Genomic DNA, 26,729 nt, shown 5'->3' on the forward strand with positions numbered 1-26,729 from the left:
GTAGTCATTTGTAAGAAGCTGTCCCGCCATAGTTTACATGTGAAAAGACGTAGACGGAAAATTAAAATTTATTCATAAAAATAACTTTAATTGTATGCTAGTGCTTGAAAATAGGTACCTAATTTATCACATTTAATTTATACCAAAGCAATGAAGAAGCACGCGTACTCTATTATTCATTATGCAAAATTATAATCCAATTTCACGGTCTTCAAATAATAAGTATACTATTAACATTGGAAAAAATATTAAACAATTGTCATTGAACTCAAACTACATTTATAGCGTCCGTAAACCCGATATTATGAATCGGAAAAACTTAATTTAGTTTTAACGAGAAAGCGGTTTAAAAGCTTAAGTTCAAATCGTCGACCAAGCTTTCCTATATTACCTACGCTTGACCTACGCTTTTTGTGGTACCTATCCTGAAAAGCGGATAAAATTGAGTTTCATTGTATTGTCTATGATGTCATAGCATGTTCAGATTTCAGACAAATTAATTATTATTAAGGTATATAGTAAAAAAGATAAAAAATAGAGAAATAAATAGCTGAGTGCATAAGCTTTTTCTCTCCTTTATTACCGCGAGTATGGAAATGATAATTGTTAAATTTTCATCCATATAATTTAATTCTGTGTGTCTTACTTTTTGGTGTGATTCAGAAACAAACATGCAAATAACGCAACATCCTTAAACACGTTATTTATCATATAGCATGCGTATTTGGGATTACGTTTAAACTCATTCATATGCAGTATGACTAATAAAATTGTTTAATAATGCATTCATACAGAGGATGAAATCAATTCTGTTTTTTTGTATAAGTAGGTATCAAGTATCTATGTAGTTGTTAAAAATTGTTATCGATGATAAGATTTTTTTGTTTTTTGAGTCATTCTTCTGAGGATTCTTCTTCTTTCACTTCACTCATTACTGAGCGCTTATCTAAAAGTAATCATTTTTTAGACGATACCATAACTTACTGCAAGTTATTTTTTCCGCGTGAAATTACTTACGTTAATGTGGATCTTCTCATATTCTTGTTTACAATATTAGTATGGGCATAATATCAGGAAACAAATCCGAAAAGGTCTCTGCGACCCTCAACATCATGTATATTAATTTTCCTTTATATACAGCTTAAAATTATAATAAAAACTACTTCGAGACAGAATGAAGATATTAAATATATTGCGCACGTGTTCAATAGAACTTTTTTTTTACTTTTATAGTTTTACAAATGCTAACAATTTTATGGCTTCAACTTCAAGTGCTACAATTTTATAGACCACTCGCGACTTTTCCCATGTTCCGCTAATAAAATATATGCTAATTTTATTCCATGATCCGAGGTTGATTATTCAGATGCAAAACCGCGAAAGTTCAAGGTCGAGACCGAAGCACGGCGTGGCTAACTAAGCTGCTCATTAATTTCCTTGTCATTTTTCATTGGTACAGCATTTAGCTTTCGCCCATACTAAATGTGGATTAATTTTGAATGATGTAACTGATTTAGATTTAGATTTATTCAGCCGTGTCTTGTGTTGGAGTAAAAAATAGTAAATGTACCTAAAACATAGCTATGTTTTTAAAATAAGTAAATAGACACCGACCAACTCGGTCTGGCAGAACACAGGTTGATCACCAACTAGTCCATAAAGAAAATGTATCAGTAAAACTGATTTGACACTAAAAAAAATGATATTATAAAGTAGTGGAATTGAACCAACATTGTCCTTAACAATAACCATAACTAAAGATGAGGTTACCTGTACCTACCAAAGAATAAGGAATAATATTTTTTTCGTTTTCAAAGCAATGCACAAATTCATACCTTTTATTCACATTTGCATAATCAACTGACAATCCTGTACACTTCAACGGTGTAATAAACTTTTTTGGTACGATAGTCGATACAGCGATTGAATCCCTCAAAATGTATAATTTGAGCTAAAATACACCTTTCTGTAGACATCAATATGGGCAGTAACCAATCTTCAGTTCGAGCTACTCACTTCCAGCGACCTCCCACAAGCACTGCAGCTGATCACCTGGGATCAGACGAACCTGAAGAACATCACATCAGTATTTCTAACAAAATGGTAAGCGGTTTATAGAACTAGAAATCTAGATATTATTATACACATATTAGCTTGGGATATTAACTTGGTAATAGGCAAAACTATCCTCATATCCGTGTAAGTATAATTTTTGAAAGATTGTAGTTAATATGTAACGTGAACTGAGATAATGTTTTTGTTATCTTACTTAAGACGAATGGATGGGTTTAGTGTTTACAACCAGGAAGATGTTAAGATGACATGGATAATATATCTTATACATTACCAGATAAGAGAAGCTGTTGAAAAAAGACATATTAAGTGCCCTTTATGGATTGATTCATTTTAAAATTAGTTTTCTGTATTGGGCAATATTGTAGGAAATGCTATGGAGCGAATCATCACACTATAGCCTAAGTGATTGATAAAGATTGCATATTATTCATCGTTATTATCTTCTATTTGTTTATTTTTTTGCGAGAGTATAACTAATATGATATGTCTGTTTCTATGTAAGAGAGCAACCTAAATTGCCAAGTAATTGGTCTATGCATTACCGTCTTTACCATAGGGGCACAGGGGGCCAGTGCCCAGGGCCCCCCATCGTCTGGGGGCCCCCCTGGAGGAGATGTAGGACTGACAATTTTTCTCACATAAATCTCAAAATATTTTATTAAAAAGCAATACACTTTTCTCGTTGCCAGAACGTCAGATCATTTTCAGATTTATTCGAACACCATTATAATTAACTTATCAGACATTTACTCGAATTATTTATTTACTTACGTAATATAATATATTTTTACTTGTATTATTTTGGGAATTATGAATATTAATAACAAGGATAAGTTTACAGAATAGCATACAACTTGAAGGGCGTTGTGACAAAACTTTAATCTCTGGGCCTCTAGACAAGTGGCAGAAACGCTAGAGAATAGAATCCGTATTGATACTAATTGATATAAGCTTATAACGTTTTGCTAATGTTTCGGTCACACTACCAAAGACGACGACGACCACGACCAAAATTCCCATCCAGCCGAAATTTGGTAAAATTATTAAAAACACAATCTATACTTAATATTATAAAGCTGAAGAGTTTGTTTTTTATTTGAACGCGCTAATCTCGGGAATTACTGGTGCGATTTGAAAAATTATTTCGGTGCTAAATAGCCCACTTCTTTGGCAAGATTATAAGATACCAAAATCGTTGAATTATTACTTCATGACGTTACGGTATTGTTATGATGCGACCTTGAAATTTTACTCTAAACGCGCCTAAAGAAGTTTCACTTCAAAAATAGGTATATTAAAATTTCCTATCCTTCTGTTACTAGGAAAAAAAATTCCAAAAAGTCAATAGATAATATACCTATAGGTTTTTCGTGATTTTTACCGAAAGGGTAAGTTTTATCATATAACCACTTTTACCCAAATTGTAGATCATAAATTAATTATCCATACAAAAGAATCCATACATTATTTTCCTAAGATGTAGCTTCCTACCATTTTCTAAGATATAACGATTTATAAACTCATCATGGGATGAGTTCTCGTTCGTCTTATCGTTATATCTTATAATAATACTAGCTGCGCCCCGCGGTTTCACCCGCGTGGCTCCGCTCCTGTTAGTCTTATAGCGCGATGATAATATCATCGCGCACCTGTAGCCTATAGCAGCCTCGATAAATGGGCTATTTTTTCAAATCGGACCAGTAGTTCCTGAGATTAGCGCGTTCAAACAAACTCATCAGCTTTATAATATTATATTATAGAAAGTATAGATAGATGATGATAATACATAATATTACATAATTATAAAATAAACATTATAATATCAGAAATTTAGAACGGAACGTGTTATCTATTTACGGCCAATGGTTATTTACTTACAATCAATCTGCATAGCAAATTTTATTCAAAACGACTGTGTAGATTTTGCGTGAAATTGCAACAATCACATTCATATCCATTCACTATTTAATATTGTAAACAATATATTTACTTTAATATTATAAAGTTCTATAATATAATGAAATAATCGGATAAGGATCGATTTATTTTTTAAATTTTAAAGGGTATATTCCGTAGCTCATAGAATAGGTTGTAAACTGTTATAAAGGATGTCCTGATTGAAAAGAGTTTTCCAAGCTATTACCTACTTATCTAGTAGTTGTTCAATAAATATATTTAAAACAATTAGGGCCGATTTTTCAATGCTTGGATAAAACTTATCCGTCCAATAAAGTAGTACACGATAATATTAAAATGTCACGTAAACTGTCAAATACGGGCAATAAGAATACGTTTTTAAAATGGTAGTTTTATACATTATTCGACGAATAAGTTTTATCCAAGCATTGAAAAATCGGCCCTTAATCGCAAAAATCGATCGATTGATCGATTGATCGATCGATTTATCTATTGATCGATTATTGATTGATCGATTGATCGATTATTGTTTGATCGATTATTGATTGATTGATTGATCGATCGATTGATTGATTGATTGATTGATCGATCGATCGATTGATTGATTGATTGATCGAATGATTGATTGATTGAATGATCGATTGATTGATAGAATTGATTGAATGATTGATCGATCGATCGATCGTTTGATCGATTGATTGATTGATTGATTGAATGATCGATTGATCGATTGATTGATTGAATGATTGATTGATCGATATATCGATTGATCGATTGATCAATTATTGATTGATCGATTATTGAATGATTGATCGATTGATCGATCGATATATCGATTGATTGATTGAATGATCGATTGATCGATTGATCGATTGATCAATTATTGATTGATCGATTATTGAATGATTGATCGATCGATATATCGATTGATCGATTGATTGATTGAATGATCGATTGATCGATTGATTGATCGATTGATTGATCGATTGATCAATTATTGATTGATTGATCGATTGATCGATTATTGATTGATTGATCGATTATTGATTGATTGATCGATTGATCGATTATTGATTGATTGATCGATTGATCGATCGATTGATCAATTATTGATTGATCGATTATTGATTGATTGATCGATTGATCGATTATTGATTGATTGATCGATTATTGATTGATTGATCGATTATTGATTGATTGATCGATTGATCGATCGATATATCGATTGATCGATTGATTTATCGATTATTGATTGATCGATTATTGATTGATTGATAGAATTGATTGAATGTTTGATCGATTGATTGATTGAATGATCGATTGATCGATTGAACGATGTATCGATTGATCGATCGATACATCGATTGATCGATTGATTTATCGATTATTGATTGATCGATTATTGATTGATTGATAGAATTGATTGAATGGTTGATCGATTGATTGATTGAATGATCGATTGATCGATTGAACGATGTATCGATTGATCGATTGATCAATTATTGATTGATCGATTATTGATTGATTGATCAATTGATCGATTATTGATTGATTGATCGATTATTGATTGATTGATCGATTATTGATTGATTGATCGATTGATCGATCGATATATCGATTGATTGATTGATTGAATGATCGATTGAATGATCGATTGATCGATTGATATATCGATTGATCAAATATTGATTGATCGATTATTGATTGATTGATTGATTGATCGATCGATCGATTAATTGATTGAATGATCGATTGATCGATTGATTGATTGAATGTTCGATTGATCGATGGATTTATCGATTGATCGATTATTGATTGATCGATTGATCGATTATTGATTGATCTATTATCGATTGATTGATCGAATGATTGATCGATTGATCGATCGATATATCGATTGATCGATTATTGATTGATCTATTATTGATTGATTGATCGAATGATTGATCGATTGATCGATCGATCAATCATTCAATAAATAAGTCAACTTTGGATCGTCATTACAGCAGCAGCGTTCCAAATGAATTATATAAAAATAAGGAAAAAAAGTTTCCTCAAAAGACCATAATTATAATACAAGATTGGTCAGAAGTAACTTTTTTGTAAAATGTATAAAAAAAATCTAGGAAATTTTTTTCGTTTCTTATTACTTCTTTAAGTTTCAATTTAGGGCAAAAACATATATGTATAATTGTGGGAAAAAATTTGTATACGATTTGATTTCTTTATGTTTCAAAGGGCCCCCATTTCTTGTGTGCCCAAGGGCCCCGGCAGTGTCTAAGACGGCCCTGGGTCTATGGATTCATAAACGTGACAGTTAATAATAAAAGATGTAATAGGTGGAACGTCTGGTAGAAGACGCATCACTTCCGGGCGGGGTAAGCAGTTCTGGATCCACTTCATCATTGGGAGACTTCAAGGAGACCATTTATATGGAGAAACTAAGATGCCTGGATGATACACATTCGGAACGCCTTGGGTAAGTGCTTAGATTAGTTACAATAACTTAGAATAATTAAATCAACCTGAAGAGTGTAGATGTAGGAGATTTCGGTGTAAATTTTTAGTTTTAAGAATAAAATAGTACATTTGATTAATTAGTAATTTTGTGTTTTGATATTGCATTTTATGTGTTTTAGTCCCATTTTGAAATGAATTGTTATGACTGTATAATTTGTATTACCTACGTTATTGTTTAATGTACCTAAGTAGTGTCTATTTTAGGTAATTTTAATAATTTTTTAATTATACAGTAAGTAATGAATTTACATTTTTTCACTTGCATTTATTTTAGGTGCATCAAATAAATAAATACTCCCAAAAAAGGTATGTAAAGGCTAGGTTCATTTAATAAACAATTTTTTAACTATTCGTATGAATATCTACGTCGAACGTAATGTTAATAAAATTATTAATTCTTTTGTGTCTGCAATTTTATCAAAACCGCTCGTTTATAATATAAATAAAATAGTGAAAACAAAACTTGTCCTCACTATCGCTAAAAAGGGGTTATTTATGAGCATCCCGTTAAAAAGCGATGTTCTACCGCATTCTTGTACCATCATCATGTACTTAAAAATGAATTAAATAAAAATAATAACATTATACATACTAGGAAGTGAATTTTATATTGTTGTAAAAGTTTTACACTACCTCAATATATGTACTAGAAACTCTTTCTGAGAACACTGAATTAAATCTATAATTTATTTCCAAAAAATCTATAAACCAATCCATATTGTCTGTTCTTAGAAAGAAGAATTTAAATATCAAAGTTGAAAATCCTGTTACACCAGTTTTCAAAAATATATTCAGTACAAAATAAATGCGAAAAAAACAATGGAAAAAAATTAAAAAGTGGTTGTTGTTTGTTGAACCTAAACGTGGCTCAACCCATATTATGATGCGCAATATTTCCAACCTATCCTAATTAATTAATATTTTATTTTTATAAATACTGTTTACCTGTTTATCTTTTTTAAAAATATGCTCGTCTATGTACCAGTTATTCCAGTGTGAAGTTTTCGCAACAGGTAATGTTTATTTTCCTTTTCAATCGCTGCGACGCGACGCGCGCCGCGCCGGCGTAATATCTACACATGAGCATAAAAAACTTATTCAAAAACACTTCATTCATAAAAATCTGATTATCGTTTTATCTACTTTTAAAAATAACCTTTCTCATTCATACGAGTACATTATCAATAGAAAGCTTCGGTAGAAAGCACTATATTAACCATAGCCATTTTCAATGTTTTTTTTTTTGGATAGGTACATGGCGCCAAAAATATAAGGAACCTCCTTCAACGTCATATACTATCTATGGTACTTTTTTATACTGTGTTTAAATGGCATAAAAGCATCGAGAGAGCCAATTAATAATTACAAGCGAAGGTAAATCGTGGTAACGAACCCGGATCGCGGGGAACGACCCTACACCTAATAATTATTGGATTACCTTTTATATTCATTGTTTGTAAAAACTTGTCTCAACAACATGCGGATAAAGCGTCTTGAAATAAAATTCACTATTATTATAATGACTTTACTACACAATAAACACGTATTTTGTTGTGAAATGGAGTTTTAGACACAAAGTTACTTTTCCTACCTATTCGGTTTTCAATGTCACTTACATTTTGCACGCCTCATAAGCGAAGCGTTGAGGTGGGTACTACTGTCACTTCGCGCAAAACATCTGATTTTTCAAACTTAAAATGTCTTTATGTATCATACATTGCACTTGTAAGATAATACATACACACACATATTAAGAAAAAACACTATTTTTAACGTTCATGATATTTTTGATGTCATTTTTGTTATTTAAACTAGTTAAAAAACAGTTTAAAAAAGTTCTGTCTTGGACGTCCGTGTGTCTGTATGTGCGGATCCTTTTTCTTGTTAACACGATAGCGACCGAAATACTTTACTAATCGAGTCTTTTTTTAGGGTTCCGTAGCCAAAATGGCAAAAACGGAACCCTTATAGTTTCGTCATGTCCGTCTGTCCGTCTGTCCGTCTGTCCGTCTGTCACAGCCGATTTACTCGGAAACTATAAGTACTACAGTGATGAAATTTGATGGGAATATGTGTTGTATGAACCGCTACAAAAATATGACACTAAATAGTAAAAAAAAGAATTGGGGGTGGGGCCCCCCATACATGTAACTGAGGGATGAAATTTTTTTTTTCGATGTACATACCCGTGTGGGGTATCAATGGAAAGGTCTTTTAAAATGATATAAAGTTTTCTAAAAAACATTTTTCTTAAAGTGAACGGTTTTTGAGATATCAGCTCTCAAAGTCGTAAAAAGTATGTCCCCCCCCCTCTATTTTTATAACTACGGGGTATAAAATTCTAAAAAAAATAGAGGTGATGCATGCTAATTAACTCTTTCAACGATTTTTGGTTTGATCAAAGTATCTCTTATAGTTTTTGAGATAGGTTGATTTAACTGTAATTTATTATATTTGCTGCTACGGAACCCTTTGTGCGCGAGCCCGACTCGCACTTGGCCGGTTTTTTTTCTCTTACGCTTGAGTATGCTCAGGAATAGAACCCTTTCATTTTTCAGGGTCTGATTCGATGTGGTTTAATTGTTATTAAATAAACAAAAATAATAATTAATAAATAATTATTAAAAAAAATTATGAGGCGTGCACTTTTGGATTTTCCAAACTATTTTTTTTTACTTTTTTTTATAGATAGTCTCCAGCTGCGAACACACTCATTATCATAAACAGCGTTCGAGATCATTAAAAATCAACAAATCGTATTTTAATACCTTGCTTATAAAATTATTAGCAAACGACTATTCATTTGCAAATAAGGTGTCCCTTTACACAAATAATTTATGACAAAAATTATTTGGTTTGAATTTTAATAAGCAGATAGGTAGGTACTGCGTAAATTTAAAAGATTTATGAATTGGTAGTTGATGTTAAAGTACGCTAGATATTATTATTTATATTTTATACAATAGAAATAATTTTAACGTTAATTTATTACAGGTGCCGATATGTCTATACTTGCCATTAACGACATTAAATTTATTTTATACCAGCGACCAGCCGTGGCTTTATCCGGGTTGAATAATCTTATCTATTTAATATCTGTAACTGGTCAGCACAGACGGCACAGACCAATAGAATACTTTTTTATTAGTCTGTGCTGGAGATAGACGGCATAATATGCCGTCCTCATTAATTATTATAAAAGGAAAGATCAAACTACGCATGAAGTTTTTTTTTCATTAAACTGTGCCGAACTGGCCATTTTTTAAGATTCAAATATTGTCGTCTATTTATGTCGTTCCAGAATTTGTAATATGTTGTTTATTATTATATTATGTTTATTACATACAAATGGCAGAGACACAAATTGTTATAGTCCTAATTTTCAACATTATTATTGAAGCTTCTAGTACCCATCCTGCCTATTAGAAAGCTATGAAAATATGAATTTAAATCGATACAGTTATGTCCAATCCCATCTCAGCGAAGGAATTCGAATTGTTTGAATATAGATTTTTTTTAATAGATAATGAATGTTACAGGCTAACAGTGGACGAAGTGAACGCGCTGACTAGTCGTATAGAAATGCGTACATCTAACATGGTGAGCGTCGAGCCTGTGTGCGCAGACTGCAAGGCGACCGTCATAGATTGCTATAATAGCGCGAGGGAACCAGATGATGTTGTTAAATGCTGGGATGCTATTGGTTTGTAATCTCTTTTTCTCATGTTTTATAATATTTTACTGGAGATTCACTGTACCTTGCAATAACATTTTTTTTATGAAAAAATAGTTATTGAGTACAAAATTTAATACCCATGACACACACTACTGTTTAGTAATCTATAATTGTGTCTTGCTCGATTTACTTGAAGCATCTAATGATTATTTCAAAGTCCTATTACAAGTATATCTAATAAAACTATGTATTTAAAAAATAAAGGTGCATTCACACAATGCGTGCAAGACGCGGGCGCGGACCGTCTCCGGGCGCGGTCTGAACGCGACGCACGCGAACAAGCACGACGCTCGCGGCACGTGGCGCATGCGCGGGAACACGCGCTCAAGGATCTGTCAGGCGCGCATGGAGACTCGCCGAACATGTGATTTTGGAGGGAAATGCGAAATTATACTGTGATGTGATATACCTACTCTGTGATAAATTAATATAAACTAAAATGTATTTTTTTTTCCACTTCTGCGTCTCTGCGATGACATTTTTGATTACCTACCTTTTGTTGGTTTGAAAAAGTTTTGGTATTTATTAATTTAGACAATCTTAAGAGATGTAAAAATTAATTATTTATTTATGTGAATTCGCTGGCCGTCAAACAGTATTGTTATTTTAAATAAACCATATTATAATTAATCACAACAAAAAATGTACTTACTAAATTTACTAAAGAATACTGCACTATTCTATGTTTGATGAAAAAATATTTGAAATTATGTCGGTTCTATATATTATTATTTCTAACATCCCAAATGACTTCTGTATGTGTAATGAACCTGTCTTCTTTATTATACATATAATTGTATTTTTTTATTAATATATTTTTAATTTGTCATCAATAAGGTTAATTTCCTAATAAAACACACTTGGTATACTTAAATCATTTTAATTTATACTATTTACATAATATCACATTACATTATTCACTTTGATTGTATGGTCGCAGAAAGAAAAATATTTAAATATTTTTTTTTATTATTTTGGTTTTTGATAAATTGATAAAATAATTAATAATAGATCAGACATTCATGCAAATAAACGAATTACTACATGTATAAATCATATTGACTTCATGATTTAACCTGGTTTGAAAAGTTTAAAAACTTCAATGTAAATTGTCTTGTAGATGAAATGTTGTCCATAGTTACGATCATTTACAAAAACACTTTTTAACCACTTAAGCGCGTCACACACGGTGAAGATACTATAATATTTTATCTTAAGATACTGTAATATTTTATATTACAGTATCTTAACGCATCCGGTATCAGCGTTCTGACCATCATTTTTCTTTTTGTCATTGCGTACTAAGACCTCTGTAGAACCGCCATCCTGTTACAAATGACCCGAAATTTTGTGGGTCATTTGTAACAGGATGGCAGTTCTACAGGGGTCTTAGTCTACAGGGGATACTGTAATATAAAATATTACAGTATCTTAAGATAAAATATTATAGCATATTCACCGTGTGTGACGCGCTTAATTCACTCAATTAAACGACACTTTCTTCTTAACATCTTGCACTTTTTTCACATCAATCGGTCTGAAAGGCTTGAGCACGCTAATTTCATCCTTATCGTCATCTGTATGTACAGGTGATTGCTTGTGACTGTTCGCTGTGAGAAGGGCTATTTTCCTCCGCAGTTCTCTAACTTGAGCCGCACTAGCTAGTTGAGCAGCACCTTGGGATAGTACTTCAGCTCGGAGTTTTTCGCATTCCGTCCTGAAATTGTGAATTATAAACATATTTCAATACAATCCATACTTAATATTATAAATGCGAAAGTAACTCTGTCTGTCTGTCTGTTACTCAATCACGCTTTAACTACTGAACCAATTTGCATGAAATTTGGTATAGAGATATTTTGATACCCGAGAAAGGACATAGGCTACTTTTTATCCCGGGAAATAGGATAGGTTTTATCCCGGAAATGCCACGGGAACGCGAACTATGCGGGTTTTTCTATGACTGCGCGGGCGAAGCTGCGGGTGGAAAGCTAGTAGTTCATAAGATAGATGTTCCAAGACATTGGCTTAGTTTTATTTGGTATCTGTTAGAAAAATATAGTCTTAAAAATGTACAGGTAATGTTGCATTCTACAGTTAAATGAATTTTAAAAATCAGCTCAATAGATCCAGAGCCTCTACACAGTCTCATACTGCCAAATTCACAAACTAAACTTCTTTATAATATTAGTACTTCTGTAGAGTAAATAAAATCCTACTAATATTATAAATGCGAAAGTTTGTGAGGATGGCCGATGTATGTAATATTCACATATGTATATGTGAGAGAATCATAACAGAGTAGTTGTTATGTGGCTATACCTTCCTATTATTAATGTACTCTATGGTGTACAACATAATGTCGATATTGAATTGATATGAAATGCATGGAGTTACGGGCCATGCTATGGTTTATATTCCTTGAGTCAGTAGCTCGATGATATAGTCTCGGTACTACCATCGACCGCGCAAGGTGTGCGCACTGAGTCATTATTTAATATTATTTCACATATCTACCTAATTATAATTAATTATGGAGAGTTATTTAAATTCTCCGACATATATTTGTTACTCTTTTACGCAAACACTACGACACTACGATTACAATGAAATTTAGCACACATATAGAGGGTAACTTGGATTAACACATAGGATAGGTTTTATCCCGGAAATCCCACGGGAACGGGAACTATTCGGGATTTTCTTTGAAAACGCGGGCGAAGTCGCGGGCGGCAAGCTAGTAACTACATATAACACACATACTCGTAGGGACTCTAGCTGTTTGATGCGGTCTTCATAACTTACTGAGTAACTCTGTAGAGTAACTACATATAGTATAAAGTCTCACTTCAAATGGTCCAGCACTCCGGGCAGCCAGCCGTTGGCCGCCGGCTCGCACAGCTTGCCGAACCAGCGGCACAGCTCGCGGCGTTGTTTCTCGCACAAAGACTCAAGCTGGGTGATGCGGTCTTCGTAGCTTTCTGGAAATTTAATTGATTGCTTATTAATTCTTCATTCAAAACTTGATACATGTGTGGAATAATAATAATTTATTACAATAATGGTAATAACTCAGGCTCCGGAATCACAGACACAATAGAAAATCTATTGTGTCGTGGACCGATCGGGCCGTTCGGGGCTCAATGGGTTAATAAATGAGATATATTTTGTTTTTTTTTTTAATTGAATGATTTCTATTCACATAGGGTTCTGTATTCTTGTTAAATATAGAAAAAATCAGGATATGTATCAGTACAAAATAACAATTAAACACCATGTGTATAGAAAAGGCAATATTATCAAATTATCAAGTTTTTTTTATAGTATTAACTATGAATAACAATCATAGCAAAAACAATGAATCCCTACATAGTATAAAGCCAAGCCGCGTTTGTATGTGTGTAAGTATGTTTAGATCTTTAAAACTACACCATTTATTTTGATGCAGTTTTTTTATATATTGATTTTAGTAGTTTATGTATCGGTTTTAGAATATAATTTATTAGGTTTTAGACAAAACGGGTGCTAAAAGATAGTTACCAATAAGTTCTCGATCATAATGAGCACTAGCTCCGACCTGCTGCTCCCAGATTGTATTCTTCTCATGGAGTAGAGCCTCAACTTCTGCTTGCTTGTTTGCTAAATCGCGACGTAACTGCAATTTTAATATATAATATTGTATGGGTTCATAAACTTAATAACTTATGTGATGGTTGATCTCTTTCATATAGGTTTTATCAAGTGTATCTATTATCTGTACAGGCTTACATTAATTTCTAATTTAAAAATGTACATATGAGAGAATAGGGAATATGCATAAAATGGCCTAAAATATTTTTTTCTCAAATACTTATCATCGTAATATTATAATGAAAAGTATTTTTTTATTTATTTACTTATCATTTAAACCCCTAAAATAATATTCAAAAAGTGCAAAATAAGGGAGCGAAATTCAAACTTCCAAAACGCGCCTCAACTGGTCGAACGAAATGTGACGTCATCTGATACGACATTGTATCCATTACTCCACAGTAAACACTAAGGTAAACACCAACTGGACGTGTCATGTGACGTCACGCAAAGCGCGCGCAAAATGGCGGCGTTTGAACTGCTAAAATTTTTTAAAATTTTAAATTTCATTTTTAAAAATATCTAGAGTATTTTGAAGCCCATTAATATTTTTTTCTACGTTATAAAATAGTAAACTATTAATTTAAGACAAAAAAGAAAAACATGAATATTCCCCATTATAACAGAGTAGTTGTTAAGTGGCTATACCTTCCTATTACAATGTACTCTATGATGTACAACATAATGTCAATATTGAATTGATATGAAATGCATGGGGTTACGGGCCATGCTATGGTTTATATTTCTTGAGTCAGTAGCTCGATGATATAGTCTTGGTACTACCATCGACCGCGTAAGGTGTGCGCACTGAGTCATTATTTAATATTATTTCACATATCTACCTAATTATAATTAATTATGGAGAGTTATTTAAATTCTCCGACATACATAAAAAAATTGAAATAAAACTTCTTACTCTTGCATTGCTTTGTTTCATTTGAATAAGATTTTTTGCCATTTCCTGTCTCTTGTCTTCTACTTCTGCAAATATTGAGTTTCCCTTAGCAGCTGAAAGAATATAACAAATTAAGTTGAGGTATATTACTGTGTTCTTGAATAGCTTCAATTAAGTTTCTTCACTTATTTATCTCAAAATTTTATTTCAGCGAAGTTTATTCATTACAACAATACAACAAGTACAGTAGAATCCGTTTACTATGACTCCGCCTATATTGACCAACCGGTTATTATGACGTAATTGCACTACGAAGTTTGGTTTTCATATAAAATTCTTTATAAAAAAGTCGGATATATTGACTTCCCTTAGAGTGACATGCCGCTTATTATGACCCATTTTTAATAAATTATGTCTGGTTATAATGACCGAAGTGAATTCATTATCACGATTTGTTAACAGCAATATTGAAAATGATAATTTGAGCATAGGTCTTCTATACACAATAGTATTAGAGACTGTTTTTTACAATAAAATGAAAAAACAAAAGCAGACAAAAATTACAGTGTACTTACAGTAAAAATACACTTGTATGTGTTATTATTATAATCTGCTGATTACGTGCAATTTTGATTTTGATTTAATATGTACCTATATACATATGCAAGTATACTATGTTTCTGTATTAAAATACTTAAATACATACATACATATTTACATAAAAAAGATTTTCCATTTCACATGACGCTTTGTATGACGTCCGCTTATTATGACGTGTTTGTCGATTCCCTTCGATGTCATTATAAACGGATTCCACTGTATTACATTTAACACCCATAAAAAGCTGTTTGCAAATCTCATAGTTAAATAAATCATTAAGGCATGATATTATATTTACTTAAATATAAATTTCTTACCATGTGGTTGCAAGTCCGGTGTATCAACTTGATGCAGCATTGCCCTCGCTTCAGCCAGATCAGCCAACGCCGCAGCTTCCCGTTCCACTACCGATTTTATTTCCTCCCTTCTTATATCAGCAGCTGCTCGCAATTCACCTATTTCCGACACTAATTCCTCAACTTTCATGCGCCATGATGTTATTTCTGCTTTAGCTTGTTCCAGCGCTGCTTTTGCTGATGCAGCTTCAGACGTAACCGATGATAATTTTGAACGAATCTCATCCACTTCTTTGTTATCACGCTCTGGTGACTTACGAGCTACCACTGCTTGTTCCTCTTTTAAACGACGGTTTTCAGCCTCTAATTTTTTTATTTCTAACGCGCTTTGATCCGATATTTGAGAACGTTCAGATCGCAATACGGATATTTCTTCTTGGAGGGTTGATATGCGAGACAAAAGTTCACTCTTGCGTCTGCCCTCCTCCGCCTGATATGTTTCTAGCTCTGTATTTAAATGACTCTGAACATCTAGAGCGGTTTGGTAACTTCGTCTTGTATCATGTAATTCTTGTTTAATTGCCTCAAAATTAGAGGACAAATTGTCGTATTGCTTTTTCAATAAATAATAGCGCTCGTTCAACTCACCGCCAGTTAAATCCTCAGCTTCAGTTATATTAGTTTTATTGCTTATAGTTGAGTAATCCATATTGACTGAATAATTAGTCTTAAAACTGATGAATAATGAAACAAATATGTAAGTTTTAAATTTATTTCTATGTTGAAAAGTTATTTGTTGATACAACTTGGTTGTTGATTTTCAAATTTGATTTTTGAATGAACGTCTTTCATTGACGTTTAAAAAAGATGGCGCCACAGAGTAAATAACAACATAATATGCACTCCTAAATGTAGTCACTAATTTCTTAGAAGTTCATATTTTAGAAATTAAAATCTCCCAGCCTGTACTTCCAGCAGATGATTACAGCAATCGAGCATTAAGTTGGTTTAATGCTCTAAGACAGTAATCGAAAATTTAGAATGTAAATCCTTTGTATATCAGATAATTGAGATTATGAGTATCTATATTAGATTCTGGAGGTTCAGAAATTATCTATGAATTAATTCAAATCGTTTTACATTTTTATAAATCTCGTGGCATCGTTAAGAAGCACAATGCTTATAATATTATATTCAACGAGGAAGGATCTAATACGTCCAATTTATTCAAGGAAATATTATAAGAAGAGGATTGTCGTAGTCTGTGTCTATTAAGAAAATTCGTATTCTTTATTATTCATTTCTTAAATATCTAACTCCTGCTGACAAAATTATCCCGTAAAGGAAGCTTAAATGTAATTACATCTTTTTAAATGTGTTTCTATACCAGCTATAGGCTTCTATTGCTTCTAAATGATTTAGTCAGTCAGAAACTGTAATCTGATTTGCTATATGTTATAAACTATTCCTAAATTTAGTGACCATTCAATTAATTACCAACAAAATCTTTATAAAGATACTTCGATTTGAATTATTTGGTTTTTACCACGTTTTTACACAACGTTCATGGGCGCGCACTGCGCACCTTTATACGATTTGACAAATGACATTTGGATTTTTTAATGATGATAGATATTTGACATTTGTTGACATAATAAAATTTTAAAAGTGCATTTACAATTTGGAAATCAGAATTTTTTAATTCATATCCATGATAATTGATATTTATAAGTATAATTCTGATTAAATTATAAACCATGTCGGCTTCACCTCCTACAAAACCCCCTAGAGGGGTAAAACAGGGCAAAGAAACGGTATGTTTTTTGTGAATTTTCGACTTTCGGTGATACTATTTGCCTATTTATTTGCAATCAAAACTTGGCACGATAACTAATATGAAATCTCTATACGTACTGCAAACCAAGTAGCTCTAATTACCTCGAACTTATGGTACGCTATAGTTTTGGGAACATATTTCTGTGAGCTCTTAACAATGATATGACATATCAACATAATTCTCAGCTGCCGCCCCCCTTTTAAAGTTTATACTATCTTAATAAATAACTGTGAATTCATACAGTAAAGCTATAGGAAGTTATTATATACACTTATAGAAAATATATGTGAATAAAAAAATACTTTCATTTTTTTTTCCTAATTTCCTCTAGATATTAATTTTTATTATCTGCTAGGTGTTCGCCCGGTAGACATTTATCAGTTTCTTTTTTTCTGTCTTTAAGAACCTTCCTTCTTTAAGTGCCTTACCGAAAAGATTAAAATTAAATTACCCAAATTGGTAGAGCAATTCTCAAGTTTTTATCATACAGATTATAATTATTATGTAATGAATAAGAATAAAATCTTAATCTATTATGAACTGTATTTAATTTTTCTAAGTCAAAGTATTAATAAATTTAAAATTTCCAGAGTGGTCTATTGATGTCTGTTATTCGCACATTATCAGCGAGTGAAACAAATGAACAGAGAGAGAAAGAGAGAGCCAAACTAGAGAAGGAATATAAGAAGAGTGATGCAAGGCTTGATGAGCTTGTAGCAGCACACGCTAATGAAATTACTGAGGTTATGCAGGTATGTAGCTTTTAGTTCTGCTAGATAATTACAATATTGGTATCTATGGTTCCTAAATATAATGCATTGACTGTCTAGATTAGTTGATAAGCATGGACTGTGTATATTAATTCAAATTGCCAGACATTTTTATTTTCTGTAAAAACACTCCTTAAGACACAATATTGGATTCTAGACAATACTGTTAAAATAATAATTGAGATAATCGAAACTTCTTGAGGGTCGTTGAGAGCTAAATTTCAAATTCGCGTCATGGCAATACCATCACATTATGTAGCGAGGCGACAATTTTGGTATCTTTGAATCATGCCAAAGAAGTTTCGCTTCTGACACGTGTGCTCGGCACACACGCTCTTTATTCGAAATGTGGAGGTTTTTCGACAGTGAAATTCAAAATAAAAATGGTCTACTGTAAAGAAGACTTACATAAAGATGAAGTGTGAAGAATATACTAAACAAGTTAAGAAATAAATCTGTGGCATCTGGGAGACACCTGTTAACTCCATTTTTGGCAAAATTTTGTTAGATACATGTTTGATAAGTACAGAAAGCGCAGATTTTTTTGATCCAGGCGTGATATCTCTACGTCCACGGGAAGTAAATGAAAAAAAAATGTACACTCCTGTTAAATCCAAAATTTTTTGCTACAATCAAGATATGTTATAATTATCATTAATATATCATAGTAACTTTTGATGCCAAACCTGATAACTAATATAACAAGTACATAAATGTTAATTCCAAGCTTTATGCCTATGGACTAAAACTTGTTAAGTCCCAGTTACCGCGTATGTACCAAAAACATGAGATACCTACATGTTAATTATTGCAACTTATCAGATTTGGATTTATATTTACAATTTGGTATATATAACGGTGACTACTAAATAATTAAAATACAGTGTTATTTTAATGTAAATATCTATTTATTTTCAAAATAACCACCATTTTGCCGATGGGGGATAATTGATGTGGCTCCGGGGTGACTAGGAGAGTAAACTCTATCGTTATGGCGGTTATGAGACTGTTCAATCGGAAAAATTTCTTCATCTGTGAAAAAAATATTTTTCCACGCTTCACCAGCGGAGCGCGCTTTCAGTAAGCGACATATTATTTCAGGAGTATTTTTTTATCTTTATCACCCAACCGCTGCGCTTTTCGCAGCTTGTATGCTGTTAACTTGAGCTCATTTTTAACAACTCGTTGCAACGTTGAATGACTTACACCTAAATCTCGAGCCATTTTTCTTACCTTGGCTTGTGGATTGCGGGTCAATCTTTGTTTGACGATATGTCGAAGCCTAGGCGTCCTCAGAGTTCTTTTTCTGCCTCTTCCCGGACGATCACCAAGATGGCCCAAGCACATTGTATTAAAGTCACAGTATCTTGCACTGCCGCTTACCATATAAGGATATTATTGCAAAAAATTACTAATTTTTAATTTATTCTTTTCACAAATAACTATAAGTTGGCTCCAAATCATGTGAAAATAATAATTAAAAAACAAAAGCAACGCAGCATGTCCCATTTTTTAAATTTATTATTTTCAAATTTGTCAACGTAATTTAGAACCACCCTGTATATTACCTGTTATGTATTGTATTGCATTGGCTCAAAAATCTACCGAAAGCCACCACAAGTTTCTCGTGCCAGGTCACACTCATTTTATTAGAGTGTGACGGTGATCATGCGTTGATAGAAAGATTTGTTAAAGAGTACAACCCGAATATTGCAGTTGAATGTTATAAAAATGACAAGCAAAAATTTCTCGGTGAAATTTATGACACAAACCGAATTTTACGGTTTTTCGAAACTACTATGAATTTTGTCAAAAAAAATATTGACATTTCAAAACAATCTTTTGCTTGGAAAAGTATTTTCTGGCTAAAATTTGAAAAAAAATCAGCGGAAGTAAGTTTTAAGTATTCATTGGAGAAATCAGAGCCTTTTAGGACATTTTCAATGAAAAGAAGAGGAAGGCAAAGTATATTTTGTTTAGAAACATTACTCCCTGAACAGGCATATGTCGGAGGATTGGCGATTGATCCATTAATCCATCAGTCCTCGGAATCACAGACACAATAGAAAATCTATTGTGTCGCGCCCCGATCGGGCCTTACGGTGGTCAATGGGTTAAATCTTTAACCAAAAAGTTTAAAGATTTAATGGATCTTATGCAATTCATTGATCAAATTCGAAAGTGCTACTAAATAGTAGTCTAATTGAATAAATGAATGTTTGAGTTTGAGTTTGAGTTCAATATATCGCGATTTCTATTCTAATTTAAACCAATCAGCTTCTGTTTTGGAAAACTACTCAGATAGCGAAGAAGATTATGATTAGTATCCAAATGAGTGATTCTTTTGTTTTGGTATTTATTTGATATGTGCCTTTATTTAAATTTTTTGTTGCATGTACACTCCTGTTAAGTCCATACTTTTATTAAAATTAGCCATAACAGTGATTCCATTGTGAAATTAACTTATAAATAAAGAAATATAACAAAAATAACGTAAAATTGTTTTAATTAAATGAATAGCAATGAAATAATCATTATTTTTATTTTGCTCATTTTGAGATAAGTCCATTCCACTGCAATATTTTTTTTTGGTTATAATCTGATAAGTCCATAGAAATCTAAATAACAAGACACATAGAAGGGCTATAATGTCATAATTCGTATGAAAACCGCTGTCGCCAAAATCAACACATTCAAACCGAAAGCTAAACAGTACACACAAGTAAACTATGCCTTTTATTGGACAGCTTGATTTAGTGAAAACTAACTTATCTATTAAATTAAGCTTTTGAATATGTATCCTAACGCACGAATTTACGGTTTATTTTAGAATAACATCCCTAAGTATATGAGACTTTTTGCTCCAATACGAACAAACGTGATAATAAGAATGGTCGACTGTGTCATTCATTGTTATTTCGATTACTATGGTGACACTCGTAATACTTGTAAATATTCTATAATTTTAAGGAAAAACGGCATTATTTCTAAAAAAAAATATTTTCCGATGAAATATTATTCCTTTATAAGTATAACTACAACTTGTGGAAGAATTTCCGCAATGGGAATTGCTGAAACACACCATGTATACACTCATACGTCTCCAGAGCAACTGAACAGTGACGAATGCACTGGTGATGTGCAAATCACCTGAGTGGCGACAAGGTCACGCACGCTTACGACTTCTAGTGTCTTGTTATTTAGATTTCTATGGATAAGTCACATTATTCGCTAAACTACTGCGTCAATTTTGTAAACTGTACAAGCAAAAAAAGGGTTAATATATGATATTTCATTATAATATGACATAATTCATTTATATCTTATATCCGATTTTTAGCAGCCAATAATATGTTAAATTGCTTCTCCTGAAAATTTAACTTTTTGGAGTTAACAGGTGTCTCCCAGATACCACAGAAATCTATATATAAGCCAGAGGTTGTGGGTTCGATCCCCACCCGTGGTAAATATTTGTGTGATGAACATAGATGTTTGCTCTGTGTCTGGGTGTTAATTATCTATATAAGTACTTATTTAAAATTATATATTTATCAGCCATCTGGTTTCCATAACACAAGCGAAAGCTTAGTATGGGATCAGATCGTGCCGTGTGTGAAAATTGTCCCGAAATATTTATTTATTTATTTACAATACTGTAAAATCACAGAAATTCAGCGCAGTGGGTGCAGCGCTCAGCGCGTGGGGTCAGCACTGTTCAGCCGCTGAGGCTCGACTATCAGCGTGTAGAGCGTTGTTGCGAGTGCGAAGGGACGACTTGCGGCGTCTGTGGGCGGACGCTCGCACGCATCATCATGCGTTACGGATGTTGACTGATATGTGAGTATTTTATTTATTTATTTCAGTAATTAACAGGTTTTACCCCAAAGCATTACATGTTTAATTTTACACAAAATAGGATACAATTTTCATTAATTTATGGTATTGATTGAAATTAAAAAAAAAATTACTTTGAAAATTCTTCCTGAAGGCGTTCTAATTATATTAAAATGAATCTTATCCTGACATGTCTTGCATGACCTGTACTGGATCTATCAAAATGATAGATACGCTTGAGAAATCTGCGTTATGAAATAAAAATAATAATAAATAATATACTTAGTATGTATAATATGTATCTACAAGTTATAGAGAATGATCTAAAATTTTATGCAAGACAGAAAATAAAGAAAGAAAACATTTATTTTAACACAAGGGAAGTAGCACTCAGCACTATATTATGCTGTACATAATATTCAGTGAAATATCTTTCCTGTACATACAATACAATTGCTATTACATATTTGCAAGTACCTGAAAACTGCATGAATAATTAATGAAATATTAAATTTTAAAAGAAATGCTTAAATTAATTGTTTAAACATATTATAGTATTCAAATATTTGTATACAGTGAACGTGTGGTAGTAAGCGAGCGTGAAGCCCGCGAACTAGCGGCCCGTAAGCGTGTAGTTGGCGCGGCGCATGCTCTACATACTGCTCTAGATACCGCAAGGGAACATCTACCGCACGTGTCTGCGTTGTCTGCTACCACCAAGCATTTAGAGGTAACTCTATAGACTCTACCTGCTATTTTTCTAATCTAGATGCTCTATGAGTCTATATAGTGCTGCAGTACCGCACACACTCTCCGCTACTACCAAGCATTTAGAGGTAACTATAGGCTCTACCTTTTTTTTTTTTTTTTTTATAGTGGGGAAATCTTCCAAAGATACCCACGGCCCCCGGGGAAGGAGCCGTGGGTTATGTCGGATTCTTACCGACTAAAACCCCACTGTGTTCCGTCGAGCCGCTTTAATGATGGGGCCGCGGGTATTTGTTAGAATTCTTCCGCGACCAACTATAGGCTCTACCTGCTCTATGTTGACTCTAGACGCTCCATATAGTGCGGGAGGAACTGCGGCACGTCTCTATCTTGTCTATTAGCTCTATATAATGCGTTCTGTATACTTTAATTATTATTGTAAAGAATTGCCAAGGATAGGACTCTACATCGTCTACTCGCATATTGATTAACATGGCTCTACTTTTTGTAACAGCTCTATTTTGTAGAGTTTTATAGGTAGAGCCATAGAGACTGCTTTCCGAATCGGTGGTAAATGTTAAAAATATGTAATGCCGTTTCAAAAGTGCTTCTAGAAGAAGTCTAATTGAATAAATAAATGTTTGAGTTTGAGTCTAACTACATCATCTAACTGTGAAACAAATCAGTGTCTAGTTTGCAGAGAACTGACCTTGATAGGGTTAACATAAGAAAAAAAAATGATAAAAAGTGTTGTATAAAATTTAATATTTGTTCAATTCATCTTTACAAAATAACAATTTCAGGCTAAAAAAATCGAACTGGTGGACATAATAGTGCGTAACTTGAACGACGCGGTGTACAAAGATGATCGCACGCCGCTCAACAGGCGCGTGTCTGCGAGACGCCGTACTGCGTTGCTGCTTGCTGGTAAGATTCTATATTAAAAACAAAAAAATTGAATATGGGAATGATATTTTTTATTATTAACATGTTGACATAAAAAAATAGGAATTACTTAATTTAACTACATCTATATATATAAAAGAAAGTCGTGTTAGTTACTCCACTTATAACTCTAGAACGGCTGAACCGATTTAGCTGAAAATTGGCAGGGAGGTAGTTTAGAGCCAGAAGAAGGACATAGGATACTAAATATGTACCACGGGCGAAGCCGGGGCGGACCACTAGTATCTTATAAACTGTATAATTTTCATGATTAAATTTTGTCATTTTGGTCCCTATTTGTAGCATATTCTATTTATGTAATCCAAACTTATCTGAATTTTAAGCTGAATTGGAATTTTAAGCTGAATTGATTTGATTTTAAAAGAGCAACTACAGAATTTCTTATCTGCTCTTTTTTTTAGAAATAGCTTTCCGAGTCATTGTGTAGTATTAAATTGTGTATTTTGACGATTCTTAAGGGCTTCTAGATGAAATCAATTTGAATTTATGTTTGTGTTTAAAGACTACCTGCATATTGTTGAAATTTCAAATATTTTCAGAGTTAACAAAAAGCGAGGAGCTCACAGACGCGTATTTACAAGACATAACACCGGAATATGAGGCGTCATTAACTGAAGACGATATGACGTTCGAAACTACAGTGTTGATATCGTTGGAGGCTTTAGGAGTATTGGGACAGTTGAAGGAGGCTACAGAGGTAATATTTCTTGCATGCAATATGGATATTACATTACAAAAAAAAATCATACTGCGTCAAAAACGGGGCCAAATTCAGGTCAGGCATCAAACCGGAAAGGAAGACGCGGGTTCGAATCCCGCCTCGTGATCGTATTTTTATTTTTGATTCTTTTCTTTAAAAAATTATAAAAAAGTCAAATTATAGATGTTACGTTTATAGAACTTAAAAGTGACCATTTAAAGTGGTTAAAATGTATTGTACTGTGGTGATTTAGTGCTTTTTATCATCATATGTGTTTTAATATTATTTTTTTGTTATTGTGATTAAAATTTCATATCAGCTGCTATTTATAATGTCCATCCATATCACCATCATAGTACAGGGTGTCCAGTAAGAGTAGCGGGAGTTTGTTTATTGGATCACAGCGTCAAGTGAAGTATCAGGGGCACGGGGAGGGCAACGTCGCGTGCGTCGTTTCATGGAATTTTATTTACCATAGAGCCGTATCCCGAAACGTATCGCACTTTTTGTGTGCGAGCGTTTATCGCAATAACGATTCCATTGTTACTGCTTTGCGTTTATGTCGCAAAGATAATCGCATACGCACAGCGCCAAGCGATGATGTGATACGAAAGTGGATTAAAATGTTCGTTAATACCGGGTCCACTGTTAAAATTCAAAATAGAGATCCCCAAAGCGTTAGACATGCAGAAACAAGGCCCCTTTTTCCAAGAAAACAGACGTGGGCGAGCAGTTACGATGAATACAGACCGATATTGTGACATGTTAATGCCTTTTTTGGCGCCAGCATTACAAGATTTCCCAGGGTTTAATTCAAGAACATTATTTTCAGCAATATGGAGCCATATGCCACAAGGCAGGGGCATCAATAGAGGCTGTAAACGAATTGTTTCAAAACAAAGTTTTCTCGCGTAGGGGCTCTATTAATTGGCCCTCCAGAAGTCCAGATCTTAGTTCTCTCGACTATTTTTTTATGGGGATATCTTAAGGGTAATGTACACGATAACCACCAACGAATCTGAGTCAATTGAAGGAGAATATCGTGATATTCTCCATCAATTGAGATGAGGGCAATCCCAACTTCGTTTTGTCAACGCGTCGTCGCCAACCTACGTTCAAGGTTAGAGGAGTGCCAGCAGCGTGGTGGTACACCTTTAGATAATGTTATAGTCACCAAATAAATTTCCAAGAAACTGTTTTTGAATTAAAAATAAAGGATATATTTAATTAATTATAATTATCATTTTATTTAACTATCAAATACCCGCTACCCTTACTGGACACCCTGTAGAAAGTTGTACTAAAAATATATGTATACATGTCGGAGAATTTAAATAACTCTCCATAATTAATTATAATTAGGTAGATATGTGAAATAATATTAAATAATGACTCAGTGCGCACACCTTGCGCGGTTGATGGTAGTACCGAGACTATATCATCGAGCTACTGACTCAAGGAATATAAACCATAGCATGGCCCGTAACTCCATGCATTTCATATCAATTCAATATCGACATTATGTTATACACAGTAGAGTACATTATAATAGGAAGGTATAGCCACATAACAACTACTCTGTTATGATTCTCTCACACGGCCATTCTGACAACGAGCGCGTTCTCGCGCGAACAATTCGACAAGTAATTTTGCGAGATTACTTCTGCGTCGTATTTCATTTGTTGTATTCAAACTCTTTTCCCTTCCCGGTTTGTAACTTTACACACCGACTCTCAAATTATTACTCATCATCGTCATCATCGGTGATATCAACAACTGCTACTGTCGCCTAAAGGCGAAGCTTTGAATGTATTGTGTGTGTGTGTATTATATTGTAAGTGTAGAGCTCTGAACAAATACTGGAACTACATGCAGCGCGGAGCCTGAAATGTACTGTAGTCACATCAAGCGCAATGCTTCGCGCAAAATCTGGAACTACATACAGCGCGGAGCCTCATATGTACTGTGACTACAAGGAGCTTGAAGCTACCCACAACAACTGGAACTACATGCAGCGCGGAGCCTGCCATGTACTGTTATCACAACGAGCGCAATGCTACCCATAACATCTGGAACTACATGCAGCGCGGAGCCTGCCATGTACTGTTATCACAAGGAGCGCAATGCTACCCATAACATCTGGAACTACATGCAGCGCGGAGCCTGCCATGTACTGTTATCACAAGGAGCGCAATGCTACCCACAACATCTGGAACTACATGCAGCGCGGAGCCTGCCATGTAC

The 26,729-nt window shown here is 33.4% G+C and overlaps 3 protein-coding genes across 3 annotated transcripts in view; 2 read left to right on the forward strand and 1 right to left on the reverse strand.

Annotated features, from left to right (window-relative positions):
* Positions 1-1,980: 1,980 nt before the first annotated feature.
* LOC149904895 (uncharacterized) lies at positions 1,981-10,617 on the forward strand. Its single transcript, XM_090106860.1, has 4 exons — positions 1,981-2,103; positions 6,333-6,472; positions 10,053-10,216; positions 10,454-10,617. The coding sequence occupies exons 1-4, from the start codon at positions 1,981-1,983 to the stop codon at positions 10,615-10,617; spliced, it is 591 nt and encodes a 196-aa protein (XP_089962986.1).
* A 1,063-nt stretch (positions 10,618-11,680) lies between these two features.
* On the reverse strand, positions 11,681-16,517 carry LOC149904896 (uncharacterized). Its single transcript, XM_090107298.1, has 5 exons — positions 15,692-16,517; positions 14,796-14,887; positions 13,790-13,904; positions 13,098-13,230; positions 11,681-11,966 (listed from the first exon to the last, which is right to left on the reverse strand). Exons 1-5 carry the CDS (start codon positions 16,377-16,379, stop codon positions 11,732-11,734), a joined length of 1,263 nt encoding a protein of 420 aa, XP_089963424.1. The 5' UTR covers positions 16,380-16,517; the 3' UTR covers positions 11,681-11,731.
* A 792-nt stretch (positions 16,518-17,309) lies between these two features.
* The window catches only part of Sec8 (exocyst complex component secretory 8), a 101,107-nt gene continuing 91,687 nt past the window's right edge, over positions 17,310-26,729 (forward strand). Inside the window, 6 exon segments of the mRNA XM_090107147.1 lie at positions 17,310-17,484; positions 18,098-18,259; positions 21,945-22,114; positions 22,688-22,841; positions 23,623-23,746; positions 24,325-24,482. Coding sequence (XP_089963273.1) covers positions 17,428-17,484; positions 18,098-18,259; positions 21,945-22,114; positions 22,688-22,841; positions 23,623-23,746; positions 24,325-24,482 — 825 coding nt within the window. The 5' untranslated portion in view covers positions 17,310-17,427.

Source organism: Colias eurytheme, chromosome 11 (genome assembly GCF_061535395.1).
Source record: "Colias eurytheme isolate Ceu_HAF_F1 chromosome 11, ilColEury1 Martin Lab GWU primary, whole genome shotgun sequence".
In the NCBI taxonomy this organism is placed as follows: Eukaryota; Metazoa; Arthropoda; class Insecta; order Lepidoptera; family Pieridae; genus Colias; species Colias eurytheme.

Coding starts and splice junctions, on each gene's coding strand:
- LOC149904895 (XM_090106860.1), top strand. CDS start 1,981: ATGGGCAGTAACCAATCTTCAGTTCGAGCTACTCACTTCCAGCGACCT. Junction 2,104..6,332: donor TCAGTATTTCTAACAAAATG/GTAAGCGGTTTA, acceptor AAGATGTAATAG/GTGGAACGTCTGGTAGAAGA. Junction 10,217..10,453: donor TAAATGCTGGGATGCTATTG/GTTTGTAATCTC, acceptor TAAAAAATAAAG/GTGCATTCACACAATGCGTG.
- LOC149904896 (XM_090107298.1), bottom strand. CDS start 16,379: ATGGATTACTCAACTATAAGCAATAAAACTAATATAACTGAAGCTGAG. Junction 13,231..13,789: donor TTATGATCGAGAACTTATTG/GTAACTATCTTT, acceptor TTAAATTTCCAG/AAAGCTACGAAGACCGCATC. Junction 11,967..13,097: donor GGAGTGCTGGACCATTTGAA/GTGAGACTTTAT, acceptor TCACAATTTCAG/GACGGAATGCGAAAAACTCC.